The sequence below is a fragment of the Aspergillus costaricaensis genome (assembly GCF_003184835.1).
Source record: "Aspergillus costaricaensis CBS 115574 unplaced genomic scaffold BO79scaffold_21, whole genome shotgun sequence".
Lineage (NCBI taxonomy): Eukaryota > Fungi > Ascomycota > Eurotiomycetes > Eurotiales > Aspergillaceae > Aspergillus > Aspergillus costaricensis.
The window spans coordinates 230156-246114 of NW_020291821.1; the positions used below are offsets into that span (position 1 = coordinate 230156).

General features: G+C 50.3%; 4 protein-coding genes across 4 annotated transcripts; 1 reads left to right on the top strand and 3 right to left on the bottom strand.

Moving 5' to 3' along the window:
• The first annotated feature begins 1241 nt into the window (after positions 1-1241).
• Positions 1242-1687, top strand: BO79DRAFT_30152 (uncharacterized protein). The gene has a single exon (XM_025689041.1). It carries the CDS (start codon positions 1337-1339, stop codon positions 1622-1624), a length of 288 nt encoding a protein of 95 aa, XP_025538189.1. The 5' UTR covers positions 1242-1336; the 3' UTR covers positions 1625-1687.
• On the bottom strand, positions 1688-5008 carry BO79DRAFT_30151 (putative importin beta-2 subunit). Its single transcript, XM_025689040.1, has 3 exons — positions 4767-5008; positions 1912-4518; positions 1688-1852 (listed from the first exon to the last, which is right to left on the bottom strand). Exons 1-3 carry the CDS (start codon positions 4866-4868, stop codon positions 1751-1753), a joined length of 2811 nt encoding a protein of 936 aa, XP_025538190.1. The 5' UTR covers positions 4869-5008; the 3' UTR covers positions 1688-1750.
• A 1631-nt stretch (positions 5009-6639) lies between these two features.
• BO79DRAFT_175625 (SacI domain protein) lies at positions 6640-9856 on the bottom strand. The gene is made up of 3 exons (XM_025679813.1): positions 9510-9856; positions 8648-9378; positions 6640-8591 (listed from the first exon to the last, which is right to left on the bottom strand). The coding sequence occupies exons 1-3, from the start codon at positions 9718-9720 to the stop codon at positions 6663-6665; spliced, it is 2871 nt and encodes a 956-aa protein (XP_025538191.1). The 5' UTR covers positions 9721-9856; the 3' UTR covers positions 6640-6662.
• A 665-nt stretch (positions 9857-10521) lies between these two features.
• On the bottom strand, positions 10522-12659 carry BO79DRAFT_30168 (DUF803 domain membrane protein). Its single transcript, XM_025689042.1, has 8 exons — positions 12338-12659; positions 12217-12260; positions 12139-12164; positions 11944-12034; positions 11789-11879; positions 11573-11733; positions 11222-11513; positions 10522-11167 (listed from the first exon to the last, which is right to left on the bottom strand). The coding sequence occupies exons 1-8, from the start codon at positions 12349-12351 to the stop codon at positions 10687-10689; spliced, it is 1200 nt and encodes a 399-aa protein (XP_025538192.1). The 5' UTR covers positions 12352-12659; the 3' UTR covers positions 10522-10686.
• Between the last annotated feature and the right edge of the window lie 3300 nt (positions 12660-15959).

The following is a 15959-nucleotide window of genomic DNA, read 5'->3' on the forward strand; positions in this document are numbered from 1 at the left end:
AATGTCAACCCCCCCCTACTACTAATCACTAGTACTATAGTACCTAGTGCCTAGTTTGAAAAACTAAGAAATATCCCCTGCTCACCACCTGCATGGAACCTTCCACAGAAGAATCATCCCCCCAAAATGGAGCAAGCAAGGCAAGCAAGGTAAGCAAACACACCTACCACCCTCCTTCCTTACTCCATACATAGTGCTTACTTCTTACTGTAAGTTAGTACTTAAGAGACAGCCCACCAGAATCAGACTAAGTAATCGCTTAGAATGGATTATCAATCAATACTCATCCCCAACTATTAACAAGGATTAAAATATCTGTCATGTCGTACACATCCATCCACCATATCCTATCCTATCCTATAGACATGAACCAAACCATCCTATCGGAGATGCCGATATGCGTTTCTTCATGATTACTATCTTGATGACGACGATGATGATGATGATGATGGATGATGATGGAGGCCTTACCCAGACCCTACCCTCCCTACCTGTACTTCCCATAAGTGAGAGAGTGTGTATATGTGTGCTGCGCTGTGCTGCGCTGTGCTAGAAATGACCTGTCCCAAACCGACCGGGGTACTAGTAGTGATTAGTTAGTAGCTATGTATGCTGCAACGCTAAAGGCTCCAGGGGTGCCCTAAGTACCCTGCTAGCATGCCTACCTGGCTGGCTTGCCCGGGATTTGCAGGGATTAAAAGGAAAGGGAAGAAAATAAATATTGACCAGGGTGGTGATGTTCGGATCCGAAGGATCGGAGATAGGCATTGACTACTCCGTAGTATTTATCACTAGTAGTATTGCTAGTGATTTAGTACTATGTAGGTGATTTAAAGGGGATTGGATAGGTAGGGTTGTTGGGATGAAGAATAGTGTATGTATAACTTCATACATACTATTTTGTGCTTCATGGTACTGACATGGTTCAGTTAAGTACTATTCTTTGTTGATGAGTACTGTCATGTGGATCGGACCAGAACTGAAATGAACTTGCAGTTTGCTAGCTGGCTGGCTGATGCATCACTTTGTCAATCGCATCTGTTTGTCGATCATGATGTCAAACTTAAATTCATATACATCATTCGTATAGAATATATAGACTATATCCCCCCCTCCCACTCACCCTTCCATCGTAATTGCAGATAAAATAAACTTCACATCATCAGGGTAAAAAAAGGAAAGAGAGAACGCCAACGGTTGAGAAACACACAGCGGGTGTCGTGTCGGCCGACTATCCCCTGCGTGCATCAAAAGGCTATCTAATATACTAATCTACTGGTCTATCTAATAACATAAAGAAAAATGAAGAATAAAAAAAGGTACAGGATCGATAGGCATGTCTCATTGTTCATTTCCCCTCTTGCCCTTTTCTTCTTCCTGGTTATATAGTCCCGAGCTATACTATCCCAGGGTTTCATGTCCATCCGCTTTTTTTGCTCTTTCGGTTTGTCCCTTTTTTTATTTTGGTTGCCCACGGTCCAGCCAGCCCATTAGCCCTCCCTCTATGCAGACCCCGACACGGCGATCCACGCACAGTCGATTGAAACAGATTCCAAACACGCCACATCAAGGCTTAATCATCAGACGGTGTGCATACTCCCTCCGCCCGGAGAAAGGTCCATGATTCCGGAGAAGCCAACCACCGAGCCTGGTGCCGGCGTGGGAGAAGGAAAAGGAAATGCATTTTTATGCGCCTTTCGCCATGAAATTTTGCGTTCAAACGAAACATTAACATGACAAACATATAGATCTAAATCTGGTATACAGAACGAAGCTTCTGAGCAACATGGGCCGGAAGTTGCGACAGGAATGAATCGAAATTGGGTATCATATTTTTATATCCCTGCAGCACCTACATCATCATCGAGTCAGTGACACAGATTGGATAATATGGGGGGAAAGGCTACAAACCTGCTGGAATGAGGTCTGAATGTCACGGTAGTCCTCCTGGTTCATCGATTTGGTGGGGAAGGCAGCGATGGCCTGGAAGTAGTCCCCAAGGCAAGACTCCATGGCTGCGGGGTTCTTCATCACCACCTGGTTGAATCCGAGGAAAGCGGATGCCTTCTCACGGGTGAACTCGATCTTATTCATTGACTTCAGGAAGACTCCAGCGAATTCGTTCAGACGAGCTGCGAGTTGATCAGAGCAGCAAATACCAAGCCGGCCCAGGGCCATCGCGGCGTTCTCGTTCACTGAGTCGATGATCTCCTCGTTGTTAATGATGATGAAGAGCCCCTGGTACAGCTTCTCCATATACGGAGACAGCGCGGCTTTCTCGTTAACGGCGATCTCTCCGCACGACCAGCAGGCATTGTTGAGAACGCTGAAACCAGTGTGACGATCATCATCCCGGATCTGATCCAGATCCAGTTGCTTGATCAAAGTGGGCATAATGTTAGGAATGAAAGATTCGAGTTGAGGGAAGATGTTGATCGCACAGTCACCCAGCAGAGCATACGACGACTGACGGACCTCATAGTTCGGATCCTCCATACAGAAGCAGAGCAGGTCAAAGAACCGGGGCTGGGAGTTGGCGACCAACTCGCCGCTCTTCTGCGGATCGATCGCCTGGATGATCGCGCTCAGAAGGTCCAGACTCGTCACCAGGAAGTCCTTGTCAGGCTCATCAATGGCCTGGTTGTTGACGGACGCCATGTACTCCTGCAGGTTCTCATAGATGATCTTGATGCACCGCTGGAAGAGGGGAGTGGCGAAGGGAGAAAAGGCGTCGCCATAGGCTGCCGCAATATATCCGAGACACTCCAAGAGCGGGAACAGCTCCCGAGACTGATCCGAGACCTTGTTGTAGCGATCAATGAGAGCAGGCATCAGGATATCAACCAGTTGAGGCTTCGCCAGCTCTCCCATGACGCACTCGGCCAAAGTCTGAACACAGTCATACAAGATGTACATGTTCCGGTCCTTGTACCTTCCAAAGCACTGCACAAACTGTCGAAGGATGGGCTCGCAGTAGGGGATCAAGTTGGCGTCCGACTTCTCCTCCAAGCTTGCAAAAGCAGAGGCAGCCGCCTCTTGAACCTTCTTGTTGCCGTCCAGCATCCTGCGCAGAATACCCTCCATCATAGGCTCAAAGAAGCGCGCTCTCTCCGACGGGTCTCCCAAGTGGGACGCCCATTCGGAGTAGCGACCGAGGCACCAGCAGGTGATCTGTCGCACAACAGGTTGAGCGTCGTTGAGCAGGGAGATAAGATAAGGAACGAGCTCGGGGAGATGAGGCGTGACAGCATCCATACATCCATCTGCAACAGCACCAAGAGTCAGGACAGCAGCTTCGCGATGAGGCCACTGCTCGTGACGGAGGGTCTCCTTCAGGTAGGGCAGGATGATCTCGAAGATCGGGTCGTGATAGACGTTCGAGAAGACATCCAACGCGGCGGCGGAGCACTTTCTGAGCGTCCATTCGTCCTCGGGATCATCTCCAAATTCGGAATCCTCAATCTCGCCTTCACTCAGATCGTCATCGTCTTCCTCCTCGGGAGCTGCGTTTCCGTTCGCTTGACCAGACTTGGACATATCCAGTTTGCCGCTCTTGGACTTGGCGAACTGTGGCTTGAGGTCTTCCTGGCGGTCTTCATCCTCGGCATCATCTCCTTCACCCGTCAACCGAATGGCTTCATCCTCGTCATAAACCATGCTCTGGAGCAAGACCGGGACGATCTTGCTCATATGGGGAGCCAAGGGCTGCTGGAGCTTGATCTGCTCGCCCGCGACAAGCCAGAACTCAGCGGCGTCAAGCGCAAGCTCCGGATCCTCCTGGTTGTGCTGTTGCATGATGATGTAGTTGACCAATCCTTCCATGTGGGGGATGAGCTTCTCGGGGGAGAAGTCCACGAGCTGCGCGAAAGTCTGACAAACCGTGCGACGAACATCGGTACTCGAATCATTGGCGAGCTGGAACAATTGCGACAAAAACAGATCCATTGAAGCAATGAGGGCCTTGGGTCTGTGCGGGAGGAAGACATGGATGGTGCCGAGGGCCATTGAGCGGACCTTGGAACTCTGATTGGAGGTAAATTCGAGCAACTTGGGAATGATGACGTCGAGAGGGCATTGTCCTTGGTAGTCACGGTCGAGGATCTTGCGATTATCTTCGCACACCTTGGAGAGAGCCGACATGGCAGCCTCCTGCGCCATGGGCGGGATGTCACCGGAGCTATTTTCGACGAGGGTCAGCAGCTCCTGCAGCACATCAGGCCAGGCTAATAGCCCCGCCTGTTGCACCAATTCTGTGATGATTGTTCCGGCCGACTTCCGCACGTGCGGGTTCTCGTCGCGCAATCCGAGCAGGGTGGCCGATCGGATATAGGTCAAGCAGGGTTGGGGGATCGTGTTGTAGGCAACGTGAATTTTGGTCTTCAGGTTCATCGCAGCCGCGAAACGGACCATATCGTAGGTCTGGCTATCCATTCCCAGCACCGGAGAAGCCTGCGGGGTGCTGAAGAGGTAGGTGATGTAGTTGACATAGTCCGGCGACGAGGTTGCTTGTACTAGCATCTATCAGACGACAGAAGACGGAGAAGAGCTTCGGTCAGCCAAATTTTTACATTTCGAAGCGAAAGATAGGTCCTAGAACAAAGCTAGACAGAAGAGGGGGTAGAGCAGGCGCTCTTGCAGCGACCGCGAAGCTCCCAGAATCATTATTCTGTTGAGGTGGTCGAGGGGAGGGGAATTATAAAAAAAAACTCAAAGTAGGGAAATGAAGCGGAGCAAGAGAGGGGAGAAAAGCGACAGCAAGGACACACCTGTTCGGCCTGTTTTTGGAGGGGGCGATCATAAGGATTAAGGGAATCCTTGAGGCAGCAAGCCAGCTGCCTCAATGGATCGTCCTGCGGTTGCCATTCCATGATGTCGCAAAGGTGGAAGGCAGAGGGAGGGGGGGAGCAATTGCGGGTAGAAGGACGAGGGAGAGGAAGAGAGACAGAGGCAGAGAGAGGGAGAGACCGAGAGTGGAAGGGGACGTTGTGTAGCCCAAAGAAACCCCGCCGTGAACTTGTGGGAAGCGGCTCCAGCCCCTTCTTCCCCGGAAAGGCTAAGAGAGAAAAAAAAAATTTGGAAGACAAGGAAAATAAATAAGATAAATTATAAAAAAGATATTATCTGATAGAATCAACAAAGGATTCTAATTTAAAAAAGGAAAAAGAAAAAAAAAAGAACAATCCGATGTTCACAGTAGAAAAAGCGCAATTCAAGCGCACAAAATATTCCCAAGTGGACCAAAGTAGTCGCAATGGAGCCAGAAGGCTGTCCGGTGACGACAAGAGAAAATTCCCCTGGCTGGCGGAGAGAGACTGTGAGTGAGAAAGACTGAGAGAGAGGGAGGGAGAGGGAGAGAGAGGCAGAGGCAGAAGCAGAAGCAGAGAGGCAAAGGAGACAGACAATCCTACTTAGCAACCACCACCACCAAAATGCTACCAAAGTTCTGAGTGGTTGTGGCACTAAGTAGTGGTCCTCCTGGCACTGGTTCTTTACATGGAAGAGGCCGTGCACCCGGAGATACTTCCTTGGGTTGTAGCAGTACTTCCAAGCACCTTACTTACGTAGGAAAAATTTTGGCTGGCTGGTTATAAAGAAGGGAAAAAGGATTCAGGCTATATGTGTTTGAAGCAAAGATGAAGCCACCTAGTATTCTAGTCCACTGCCTCTGTACCCAGCCAGAGGGATGAAGTCTAGCTGATCATCCAGTTGGGACGATGCGATGGGCAGGAATACATCCATGGAAGAGGAATGTACATGTTCATGTTTATCACTGGTATCGTCACTGGGGGACTCCCTCTATCTTTCAGAGGTCTGGTGGCCGCGGTAACCAGCGAAACGGTATTAAACATGCCACCGCCAGGCAGAGGAAGGCAACCAACTGCCCGGTATGGTAACCGGCGACTATGACTGATACACTTTGTTTCCCCCAGTTACCTTCTGATACATACCTTTTACCTTTGGACACAGCCCAGCGAGGGGCAGCAGACATACTGGATAGATACGCACCTTTATCCCCAATAATTATAGGAAATACAACAGTATTCATGTTTGATACAATTCTGCAGTTTACTCCGACTGTCAGAACCTATCTCCATACCGAACCAACCATGCATCTATTCCCCCAAGGCGAATCTATCTCCCCAGAACCACCAAGAATACCTACCCCCCTACCTACTACTTTCCATGCATGGATACCACTCCCGGAATCCTAGTAGCGTCGAAATCGGTAACTTATCATATTCCCCCACCCACTCACCCACCCACCCCCCAGTCTTCCAGCAGTACGCATCATGAGACCCGATCGGCTCATGATGCCAGAAATGACCTGTCAGAGAGAGAACTCCGATCCCATCGTGCACACCTCCCACGAGGGATCCCTTCAGAGCTAGCTTACTTACGTACGTATCTCAGAAAATAGTTCCGTCCGCCCTGATCGCGTGCATAGAGTGGAGCGGTGATCTATTTAACCCTGAAAGTTGACTAGTATGAAGTAGTTGGTAGTTGTTGGTACTGATGTATGTATGTATTCCAACAATGAATGCATTTATTACCCATAGATGGTTACTTTCTGGAAGTTATGGACATCATTATTACTATGCTCTTGTGCAGAAAGTCACTTGATATATTGAAAGAAATGACCGAAACCTCTACCACCCCCCTGTCTACGCCCACACCAATTTCTTAATGTCGTAAACCAAATGCTCCAAATATCCTGTCCGCTTCTTTGCCTCTTCGACCGATATAATGTCTGACGACTCGATAATGGAAGTCTGCGTTCCGTCGTCATCATCATGTCGTGTCTTGCCTGCTCTCATGGCCCGCTCGATCTCCTCGCAGATACTGCGCACCCAATCCGGCTGTCTCACTGTCGCCCCCGTCGAGTTCTGCGGAAGCGCCTTGAACGCGATGAGTCGGGTGGTCGAGCGGGGGGTCCCCTTGAACCACGCATACATGTTCCATTCGGTGCTGGGGCGCGCATTGCTGTCGAGGGTTTGCGAGGTAACCTGGCTCTGGAGGGAGCGGGTGTTGACCCGCAGCGCGTTCTCATCGCCAGCAAGATACTCAATCACTAACCCCACGTTGTTCTGCTCGTCGGCCTGGGCCTCGGTCAAGACTGACGTGATGTAGGTGCCATAGTTGATCCGGGTCACGGAATGCAGGTCAATGCGTTCATACGATAGCACCTTGTCGACGTTCCAGTCGAAGCGACAGCTGTAGATAGCTGCGTCTGTGAGTAGAAGCACCGCCTCCTCGAATGGCATGGTCCTCAAGGTATTCGGCTGCCGGGGGGTTAACATTGTCCACCCGCCCAGGAACTCTTCGGACTGGTCGCTAATAACAATCTTGCAACTGGTGTCGATCGCATTCTGCCTGAGCTTCTGAACCGAGATTCCTGGGTCCGTAGTCTGCATCTCTACCGCGAATTCCTGGAAGGCCTGGGTGGAGACATTGCCCAGCAGATAGTCAATGCACGCCTGCGAGAAGTAGTCGTTGACAATGTTATTGTAATAACGGGAGAGTGTCAGGCCAAAGTCATTCAGTGCTCCCCGATAATTCCGCTTCCGGGTCCTTGTGTAGTCGCCCTTCAGGGCAGCTGTCGAGGAGTATTGCTTTGAAATAGCATCCCCGTTATCTGCCCATAGAGTATTAAACCACCGAGTAGAAGAATCACGGCCAAGATCAATGTTGATGCCCTCGCGCTTCAATTCACGCTCTAGAGCCCATTGGCCAAAGGCGCATTGCGCGACCCCAGTGCGGTCTAGACAGTCCATGCAATTCGTGCGCACAATACCCTTTTGCGACTGGAGGACAGTGTCGTTGCGGATAACAGTATCACCAAATTCGCTCAAAGTATCCTCCAATTGCTTCACCAGGCGGCTCACATTCTCGAATTTCATACCGCGACACTCGTGGTGGAAGTCAAACCACTCCAGTGCAAGCGGCACACCATCTATACCACCTGACTCATTCAAAGCCTTTGCAAACTTCTCATATTGCTCTCCGAGCTTTAACTCTCCGGCTTGCTTGTCGATAAGGGAGACTCCCTGGATCTTCCCGTATCTTCGACTGAGATTTCGAAAATGTCTATCGAAGGCAAGCTGGTTCGTTTCGGTAGAGTGGTGCAGCACAGGGACGGGCTTGAAAGCGTATGGTGACTGCGAAAAGTACAGTGGGATTGATCCACGTATTTGAAGGTACGAGTAAGCATTATGGGACGGATCCCAGTTCGGGACGGAGAGAATCTGCTCTGTCTCCACAAAGTTGGCAGTATTCCCAAAGTCATCAACACCACGACGGAGGTATCGTAGACCTGGGCGCTTAACAGATCGTCGCGAGATCAGGGTGAGTAGATAATCACGCTTCTTCTCGCTGGTTTGAACAGCCTCTGCCTCTTGTTTTTCACCCAATATGCGTCCTTCCTTGAGCTCCTCGTCCGGCTTTTCCGTGTCTGAGGATTGATTCTCAGCCGTAGTCTCGGCAGCCTCAACTGTGAACTCTCGCTGGCCAACAAAACCTTGCATCAACGGAAGGACATAGTTGTGGGCATCAACTGCGATAAAGGGAGACATCAGATGCCGGTTCCAAAAGTACTGGAGATGATGGATTAGCACGTGCATACTGTCCGTCACAAAGGAAAGGCTAATACCAGTTCATCAACGATCTTATGCGACGGCAGATGAGTTTTGAGAGACGACTCTTCCTGCGTCCCGAACTGTCTGGTGAGATCGTAATCATATGCAAAGAAGAAATTCTGGGAAGAAAAGATCATCTTGGTATAACGTAGCAACTTCGGAAGCAACTCCACGGTTGGATCGGAGGGAAACGGCTCTCCAAGTGTTTTAGGCGTTGCATCATGACTCTCTGAAACGGGGCTTGAACGTTCATCATTCACCTCAGAGGACATGGTCTCAGGCTCCCCCTTGTCATCTTCCACGAGCGGTTCTGCAGTATTATGACCTACAGTACCCAGGCCGGGCAAACCAAGAGTTTTCCTTGAGAGCCAATTTGCAGCAAAACGTCCGAATCGCACTCTCTTCCCAATCACATCTTCAGCAATACTGCCGACACTGCGAGCCCGGGAATGAGTGACTTCCTGCTCAGGGGAAGCTGGCACCGTGCCAACTTCAGTGTCGCCGCCTTCAGTCTCGGTGTCCGATATCGTGCTACTATCATCGGAGGCAGTCTCTCCCGGCCCACCTTCTCCGTGAGACAGGCTCTCCTTTGCCTGAGAGATCGCGCGAATCGCATCGGCTTGCGACGAGGTCGGGATTACCGCGACATTAGTCACAGCATAAATGGGCTTGCCCTGTATCTGAGCCACTTGTTGCCGCTGAGTGATAGAGATGAGGAAAGAATATGACGCAACGGATAGCAGCCCTTTGAAGCGCGTTGGACGTTAGCTATGGGGATCTTTGTAACTAAATGGGATATAAACAGCCAACACAAGATGGAATATCTGGCGCAGAGAACAGCTACACTAATATCCAAACAAGGAACGGGCTGCTTACCGACCAGGCCATAAGCCTCTAAGCCAGAGTCTCTGTCCTCGTCCAGGTCCGAGGCCGGCGCGGGGAGCGAGGAGACCTTGTTGGTCTTGTAGTCGATGCGGAGAGAGCTGGGCTCATTATTCCCAGAATGTCTCAATCCATTGCCGGAAGATTGAAGAATCAAGCCATCGACAGCGGCGACGATGACTAGCTTTCGCAGCAAGCCCGGCATGTCGCTTGAGCTTTCGCGGGGTTGCGACGGTCGCGGTCAGTGGGGAAGCGCAAAGAGCTCCGAGGCAAGCGAAGCAGCAGTGGACGATGCGGTGCCTAAGCTGCTGCAGAGCCGAACATCTCTTCTAGCCTGTCCATCCACACCATAACTCGGCATATATCTTCAAAATTATGGCGTCCGCAGTGGGGAATTTGTAGAACAGGCCATCCGGCAAACGAAGGTCGGTAGATGCACTAGTTTTAAGACTAATCCCAACGCCTGTCAGGACAACAAGGCAGAGAGAAGCCGACATCATCGATCTTCAACCGCCAACCCCACTGGGCGGCCAAACCCAACCACAAACCAAGAATCTGCCCGATCTCGAGGGGCTTCTCCCATCCTCCCTTTACGTCACCTGCGCCCCAGCCACTAAGTGGTCAATTAGTTACTTTTTTATAGAAGATAAGTAGACATCTACTGTGTACCTAGTCAAGTCAAAAGAATCCCACTGGAGTAACAGCCTCACAGCCAGGTCCACGCGCGTCAATACACAAAGATCTATCTTGCCAAGTTTATCCTAGGGCCTATATACAGTTCGGATCTATCGCAGTCGATTCGCCCGCGATCTATGCCAGAAGAGAGGATAACCAGCAATAGTAAAAGGGAAAAAGAAAACAAACTCAAACAAACAATCCCAATGCACATCCAAATCATTCATGGGCATCTCTTGTTCCTCGTCCTGGTATTTCCTCGCGCTTGCTGAGGGAAGTAAAAGTACAATGCATCCAATAAGCAGCCATCAACACAAACCACGGGGTGATAGATAGAGGTCATCGAGGGGGGTGAGAGGAGGAACAAAGTGGGTGGAGAAAGGAGAAAAGCAAGTTGAGAAGCACAGCATATAAAAGGAAAACGTCACAGCAATATTCTGGGTCGTAAATGTAGCCGGCAGGCAAATGAAAAAAACCAGTCAGGCGTCGCATCATTCTATAGTGCGGATTGCTTGTTGGGCTGATGAGAAGAATGATCTACTTCTTCGCTTCGCTTGTAGGTAGGACCTGGCTCTCCGTCGCTGTCCCCGGCTAGGTCGGACAGCCCGAATGCCTGGTTCTCGACATCATAGGCACGCATAAGCCCTTCACGGTCTCCGTGCCCGTTCATGTAAGCCCCCGAAGAGCTCCGGCGATGAGGCTCGTTGCTGCGGCGGGATTGCATGGACCTCCGAGTCTGGAATCCGGCGATTCCGTCCGTTGGGATTCCTTCATCGTCAAGTTTCGCGTTGAGCATCTGTCGTCCATCTGGGTCGTGTCGGGAAAGATTCAGAAGATATACACCGGAGAAGATGATCAAAAATCCACAGAGCAAGGAGATGGTGTTGACAGCGTCGGTGGTGTTGAATCCCTTGAAAAGGATAAATGAGGCGCACAGGGTCGCAGTCGTAAAGGTGACATAGTAGAGGGGGTTGACGCTGTCAGACATCGTTAGCAATCGCACACGGCTTGCAAGCTCGACATGCACCTACATTGAAGTAGAAAATTGGTTCAGCGCCTTGTTGATGTAGTTCATCTGCGTCAAAATGCAGAAACCCGTGACGATCATGAAAACGTAGGTTGAAGCCTGCGTGAACTGATTGTTGCCTCCCAACGTGAGCTTCACCGCAATACCGAATGCCTTGATTGACATGACTGAGACGGAGCCGACTGTGGAGCAGATGGAGATGTAAATCAGAGGATTCTTTCTGCCGTAGACGGGAGCGACGCGGTAAATCATGACGGTAGAGAAGATGGCAACAGCGAGACAGTAAATCAAGAATCCTATAAACGAGATGTGTCAGCTAACAACCGGAATATGAGATTGATTTGTCGGTCCATACCTGGTTGCAGCGCGTAGCCCAGGATCTCATCAATTCTCTCCACCGGCTTGTCTGGGGGCGCATGAAGGACGATGACGACGGAGCCAAGGAGGCACATCGCACATCCTAGTTTTCCAAGTGTACCCAGTCTTTCCTTGAGGAAATATGATCCGAGAACAGCACTATGGCCTGTTAGCCCATTGTATAGTAACTTCGGTCTGTGAAGGGGAGCCTCACCCGATCAGGACACTTAGCGCACCCAAGGGCGTGACGAGGATAGCAGGGGCGAAGGCGTAGGCTGCGAAATTGGCGACTTCTCCAACGGCCACTATATCACCACCAGTCAGCTCCGCTCGTTCGAGCGACAATCGAAAGAACAGGGCCTGTCGTACATGTAACCACTCCTCCCCACCATATGGGACTCTTGAGGTATGAGAAACCTTCTCCTTCAAAGCCATGCCTCTCGGATGCTTGCATCAAGCCCTATATGATAAATATCAGTCGTTTATTCGAGACAAGGATCGATAAAATTGACGAGAGGCGATTCCGCGCGGCAGGTCATCGGCGGCGATTGGACACGAACGAACCTTTTTCGTAATGACGAAACTTGTACCTAGTACTTGTCAGCTCTTGCACAGAGTGAATCCAATATGAAAGACTCATACCGATCGCCATTGTGGATGTAATGGCCAGAATGAGGCCGATATACCTACGCCACGGTCAGTACATTGCGAATCCGACGATGGTCCCCACGGGCCAAGAGATTGGAGACAAATCGCATCATACTTTTCGGAAATCATCGTGAGAAACTCTTGGAGCGGAATGCTCCTTGCAATTGAGCGACTTCAATGTTAACGAGTGTTGGGACAGGTGTAGTCCGAGCCGGAGCTGAAGGGAAGCGCGATGGGAAGGCTAGAATGGACGGGTTGGTTGGCGTGGTTGATGACTGAGTTGACTTAACTGCCTGGAGCCAAGCATTCGGCAGCGCGCGCCAACAATGACCGGCAGTCCAAAGACAATAGCGACAGCGCCTAGGTAAAGACTGGAGGAGGAACAGTAACAACGACAACAACAACAATAAATGGCAAGAGTAAGAAAAATAAAAAAAATTGTTTGGGTGGCAGAAAGGAGCGAGTAAGCCGGACAGGGACAGATGCTGCAGCCTTGATGCGGCAGTTAAGTTTGGGGGGGGGGTCGAGAACTCCTGCGATCGAAGGAGAGCTTGTTAGTTGACCTTGTCTGATCCTAGAGGCTGGCTGCCTGCGCTCGTGCGGTGGGGTTTTTCCCCTTCAGACGGAACCGGCCCGGATCTGGACGCGCGTAAGTGGTTGAAGCGAGTGAGGGAGGCAAACCCCCAAGATATTACGGGCTGGGGGCGAGATTTGGCTGATAGAAGGGCGAGATTCTGGGTGAACTTGAACAGCAGGAGTTATGCGGAAAAGCATAAGCTGAGAGTAGACAAAAGGGAAAAGAAGACAAAGAGGCGGTCGCCGTTGTTCCAAAGAGGACAGACACACCAGTTAATCTTCCTTTTTGGCGAACAGCGTGACCGACACCCACCAGCCAAGTTGTCCTCGGCTGAAGCAACCAAGCAATGTTTCCAGCGTTACCAGCGTTTAATTAAAACTTACCATACCTAGGCAGTACTTTATTTTCTGTACAAGCCAGGAATGATCCCTACTACTACTACTACTGCTGCTGCTGCTGCTAACTAAGTAGTACTAGATTCCCTCTAAATATAGGTAAGCACCACTTGGAGAACTCCTGTCTCAACAACTAGGGTAGTAGTAGTTTAGTTGATCCCTGAGAGCTGCTGATACCATATGCTGATGCAATTGAGTAATTGAGTCTCTGTTCTCCTCAGTATTATCACCACTCTACCCTCCTAGACTAGAGCTCTTTTCTTCACATGGAAAAGCGGGTGCATTACACATACCGTACGTATAACTGGAGGATTAGATAACCACCAGTCGTTTAGTTACTACTAACTCACTCGTAGTTATGCCTTTTAAAAGTTCAAGTTCTGGTACAGTGTAATGAAGCCTGAAAAGAAGGGCAACGGTGGCCATTCCAATGACCCAATCAAGGCGTGCCAGCCACAGCCCGGCCCCCCTTGAGGAGCCTGGTTTCAGTATCCGATCGGCGTTTTGAAACGTAAGGTGGCCGACTAAGAATAGGAAACCCTCGCCTCAATTCTGGTTCCGGGGTTCAATTTCATCTCCTGCCTGGGATTAGCTTCAATCCCTGCGGTGTTTACCGACCGTCTGAGCATCGTGTGTCTACCGTCTTGGCATGGCCTGTGATTGAACTCATCACACCAATCCACTCATTAACTACTAGTAACTCAGTAGAAGTAGCTTATATTCTTCCCATCTTATCGGGATATTAGACCTGTCCAATCTCACCTGCATCAGTGCTCTGCTTTACTAGATAATGTTGATCGTCTACCCAGTAGCACGGTCATCAACAAGAGCACGTTCCAGCGTCTTCCTTCCCTATCTGGCAGGCTATATCTCGGCTTTGGGACATTTTTCTTTTCATTAAGGAAGCTTCTGTGTATCTATTACATTCGGATAAAAATCGCAACTCAGATCAAAGTAAAGAAATTCTGTCATTTTGTAACTCCCACGGAGATTAGACGCAAAGAAATTCAACTATCGCTATCCCGCCAGCGCGGAAGCTACCTGGATTCAACATGATAACAACGCCTTGCATCGAGTACAGTAGAGATGCGTATCCACTCCCAGACGCCACAAAAGACCTTCATCATAGGTGGTATCACTGACCAAAGAGGAATAAAAAAACACAAGGGCAAGAATAATACTCGGAATAGTGGGAGGTATCAAGTACAAACCTAAGTTTTACACCCCGTATATGGAGTGCCCAGGGTGATGCTGAAACATCGCCCCGGCCATACCAGTCCGGTGGGAGGAAACATGAGGAGGGGGGAGTTATCGAAGTATCACGTACCTTATCTGGATTGCATGGCTGCAAAGTCTCCGCGCTTCATTGACCGATGCCATCTTTCGGAAACATCATTAGTGACTCGTCACATATCAGGGCTGCCCAATGATCGTGAACGTCATATCAGACCAGCCCGGACCCAATATGCTGGAATCGTTAGATAGAGCCTAAGCAAAGCTCGAATCCCAGGGAAGGAGGAGTTGTTTGTGTGCAAAAGGGCAAGGTGAATAAATGGTGTGGGTAGGAAAGAGAAATTTAGGACGACCGAGAACGTTTTGCATCCGGAGAAGGGGTTTCAGTGAACTCAAACTCATCCTCTGCTTCGCGATGACGTTTCGTTGGACCGCGACTTGGTGACTTGGCAAGATCGGCCTCATCGCCGGCAGCCAGTTCATCCTGGACTCCCAGATCCAAGTAGTCTTCATCGTCGAATGTCAACTCTTCGGCGTCATCGTGTGTGGCGGGTGCTTCTTCGGATTCATCGTGGATTTCTCCCGGCTCTTCGAGTTCATCCGCATTAGTGTCCTCGGCGGCAGGTCGATTGTCTTCTTTTCTGGGGCTCTTTAGCAGATCTTCCGCAGTACCTAGTGAGTCATCCTCCAAATCCTCGGCAGATTTGTTGGTGATCTCTGCGGCTTCCTGGGAGACACTATCCGGAACCGTTTCAGTCTGATTCGATGCCTCTTCGCCTGGACCGCTACGGTGGACCTCTCCGTCATCGGTCTCAAGGCCATGGAAGTCAGCGTCGACCGTGCCATCCTGGACTTCATCGCTGTCGTGAATATCCTGGAAATCGTCTGGTGCTTGCACATCCGGTGCCGTCGCATCGCCATCGAATTCCTCATCTGCTTCTCCGGGGATATCGGCAGCTTCGACTGCTTCGGCATCTTCTTGATAGTCGTAGTGTTCAGTAGCATCTACATTAGTTTCCTCTTCCGGGTAGGCTTCTTCATCAGCAACTCCCGTGCCATAATGCTCGGTCTCATGCTCGTCATGATCACCATCATGATCGGCCAGATCGTCTGCTGAGTCAGGCAGGGGCTGTTGAGTCACCGTAGCAGTGGACTCTGACTGCTCTTCTGATTCATACGACTCGTTCAGCTCGTGATGGTCAACAGACTCCACAGACTCGGGTTCGGCCTGATGAGCCTCATGACGGCTTCTGTCCTGGTCATAATCGCCTTCCCGAACGTCACTTGAAGCGGGGCCAACTGCATCATCGTTGTCTGAAGCTGCTTGATCATGATCCTCATGGGCTTGGTCGCCATGCCCTTCTTGCTGTTGTTCAGCAGCGCTTGTCTGGAGCGTCGAATCGACATCCGGCTCGTAGTTGTCTTCGAAATCACTGTGAGCATCCTCTGCTTCAGAAGATTCCTGCTGAAGATCGTCCGGAATATCAACTTCTTGGTTCTCCTCGTAAACTTCCGCGGAGGCTGCCTCTGCT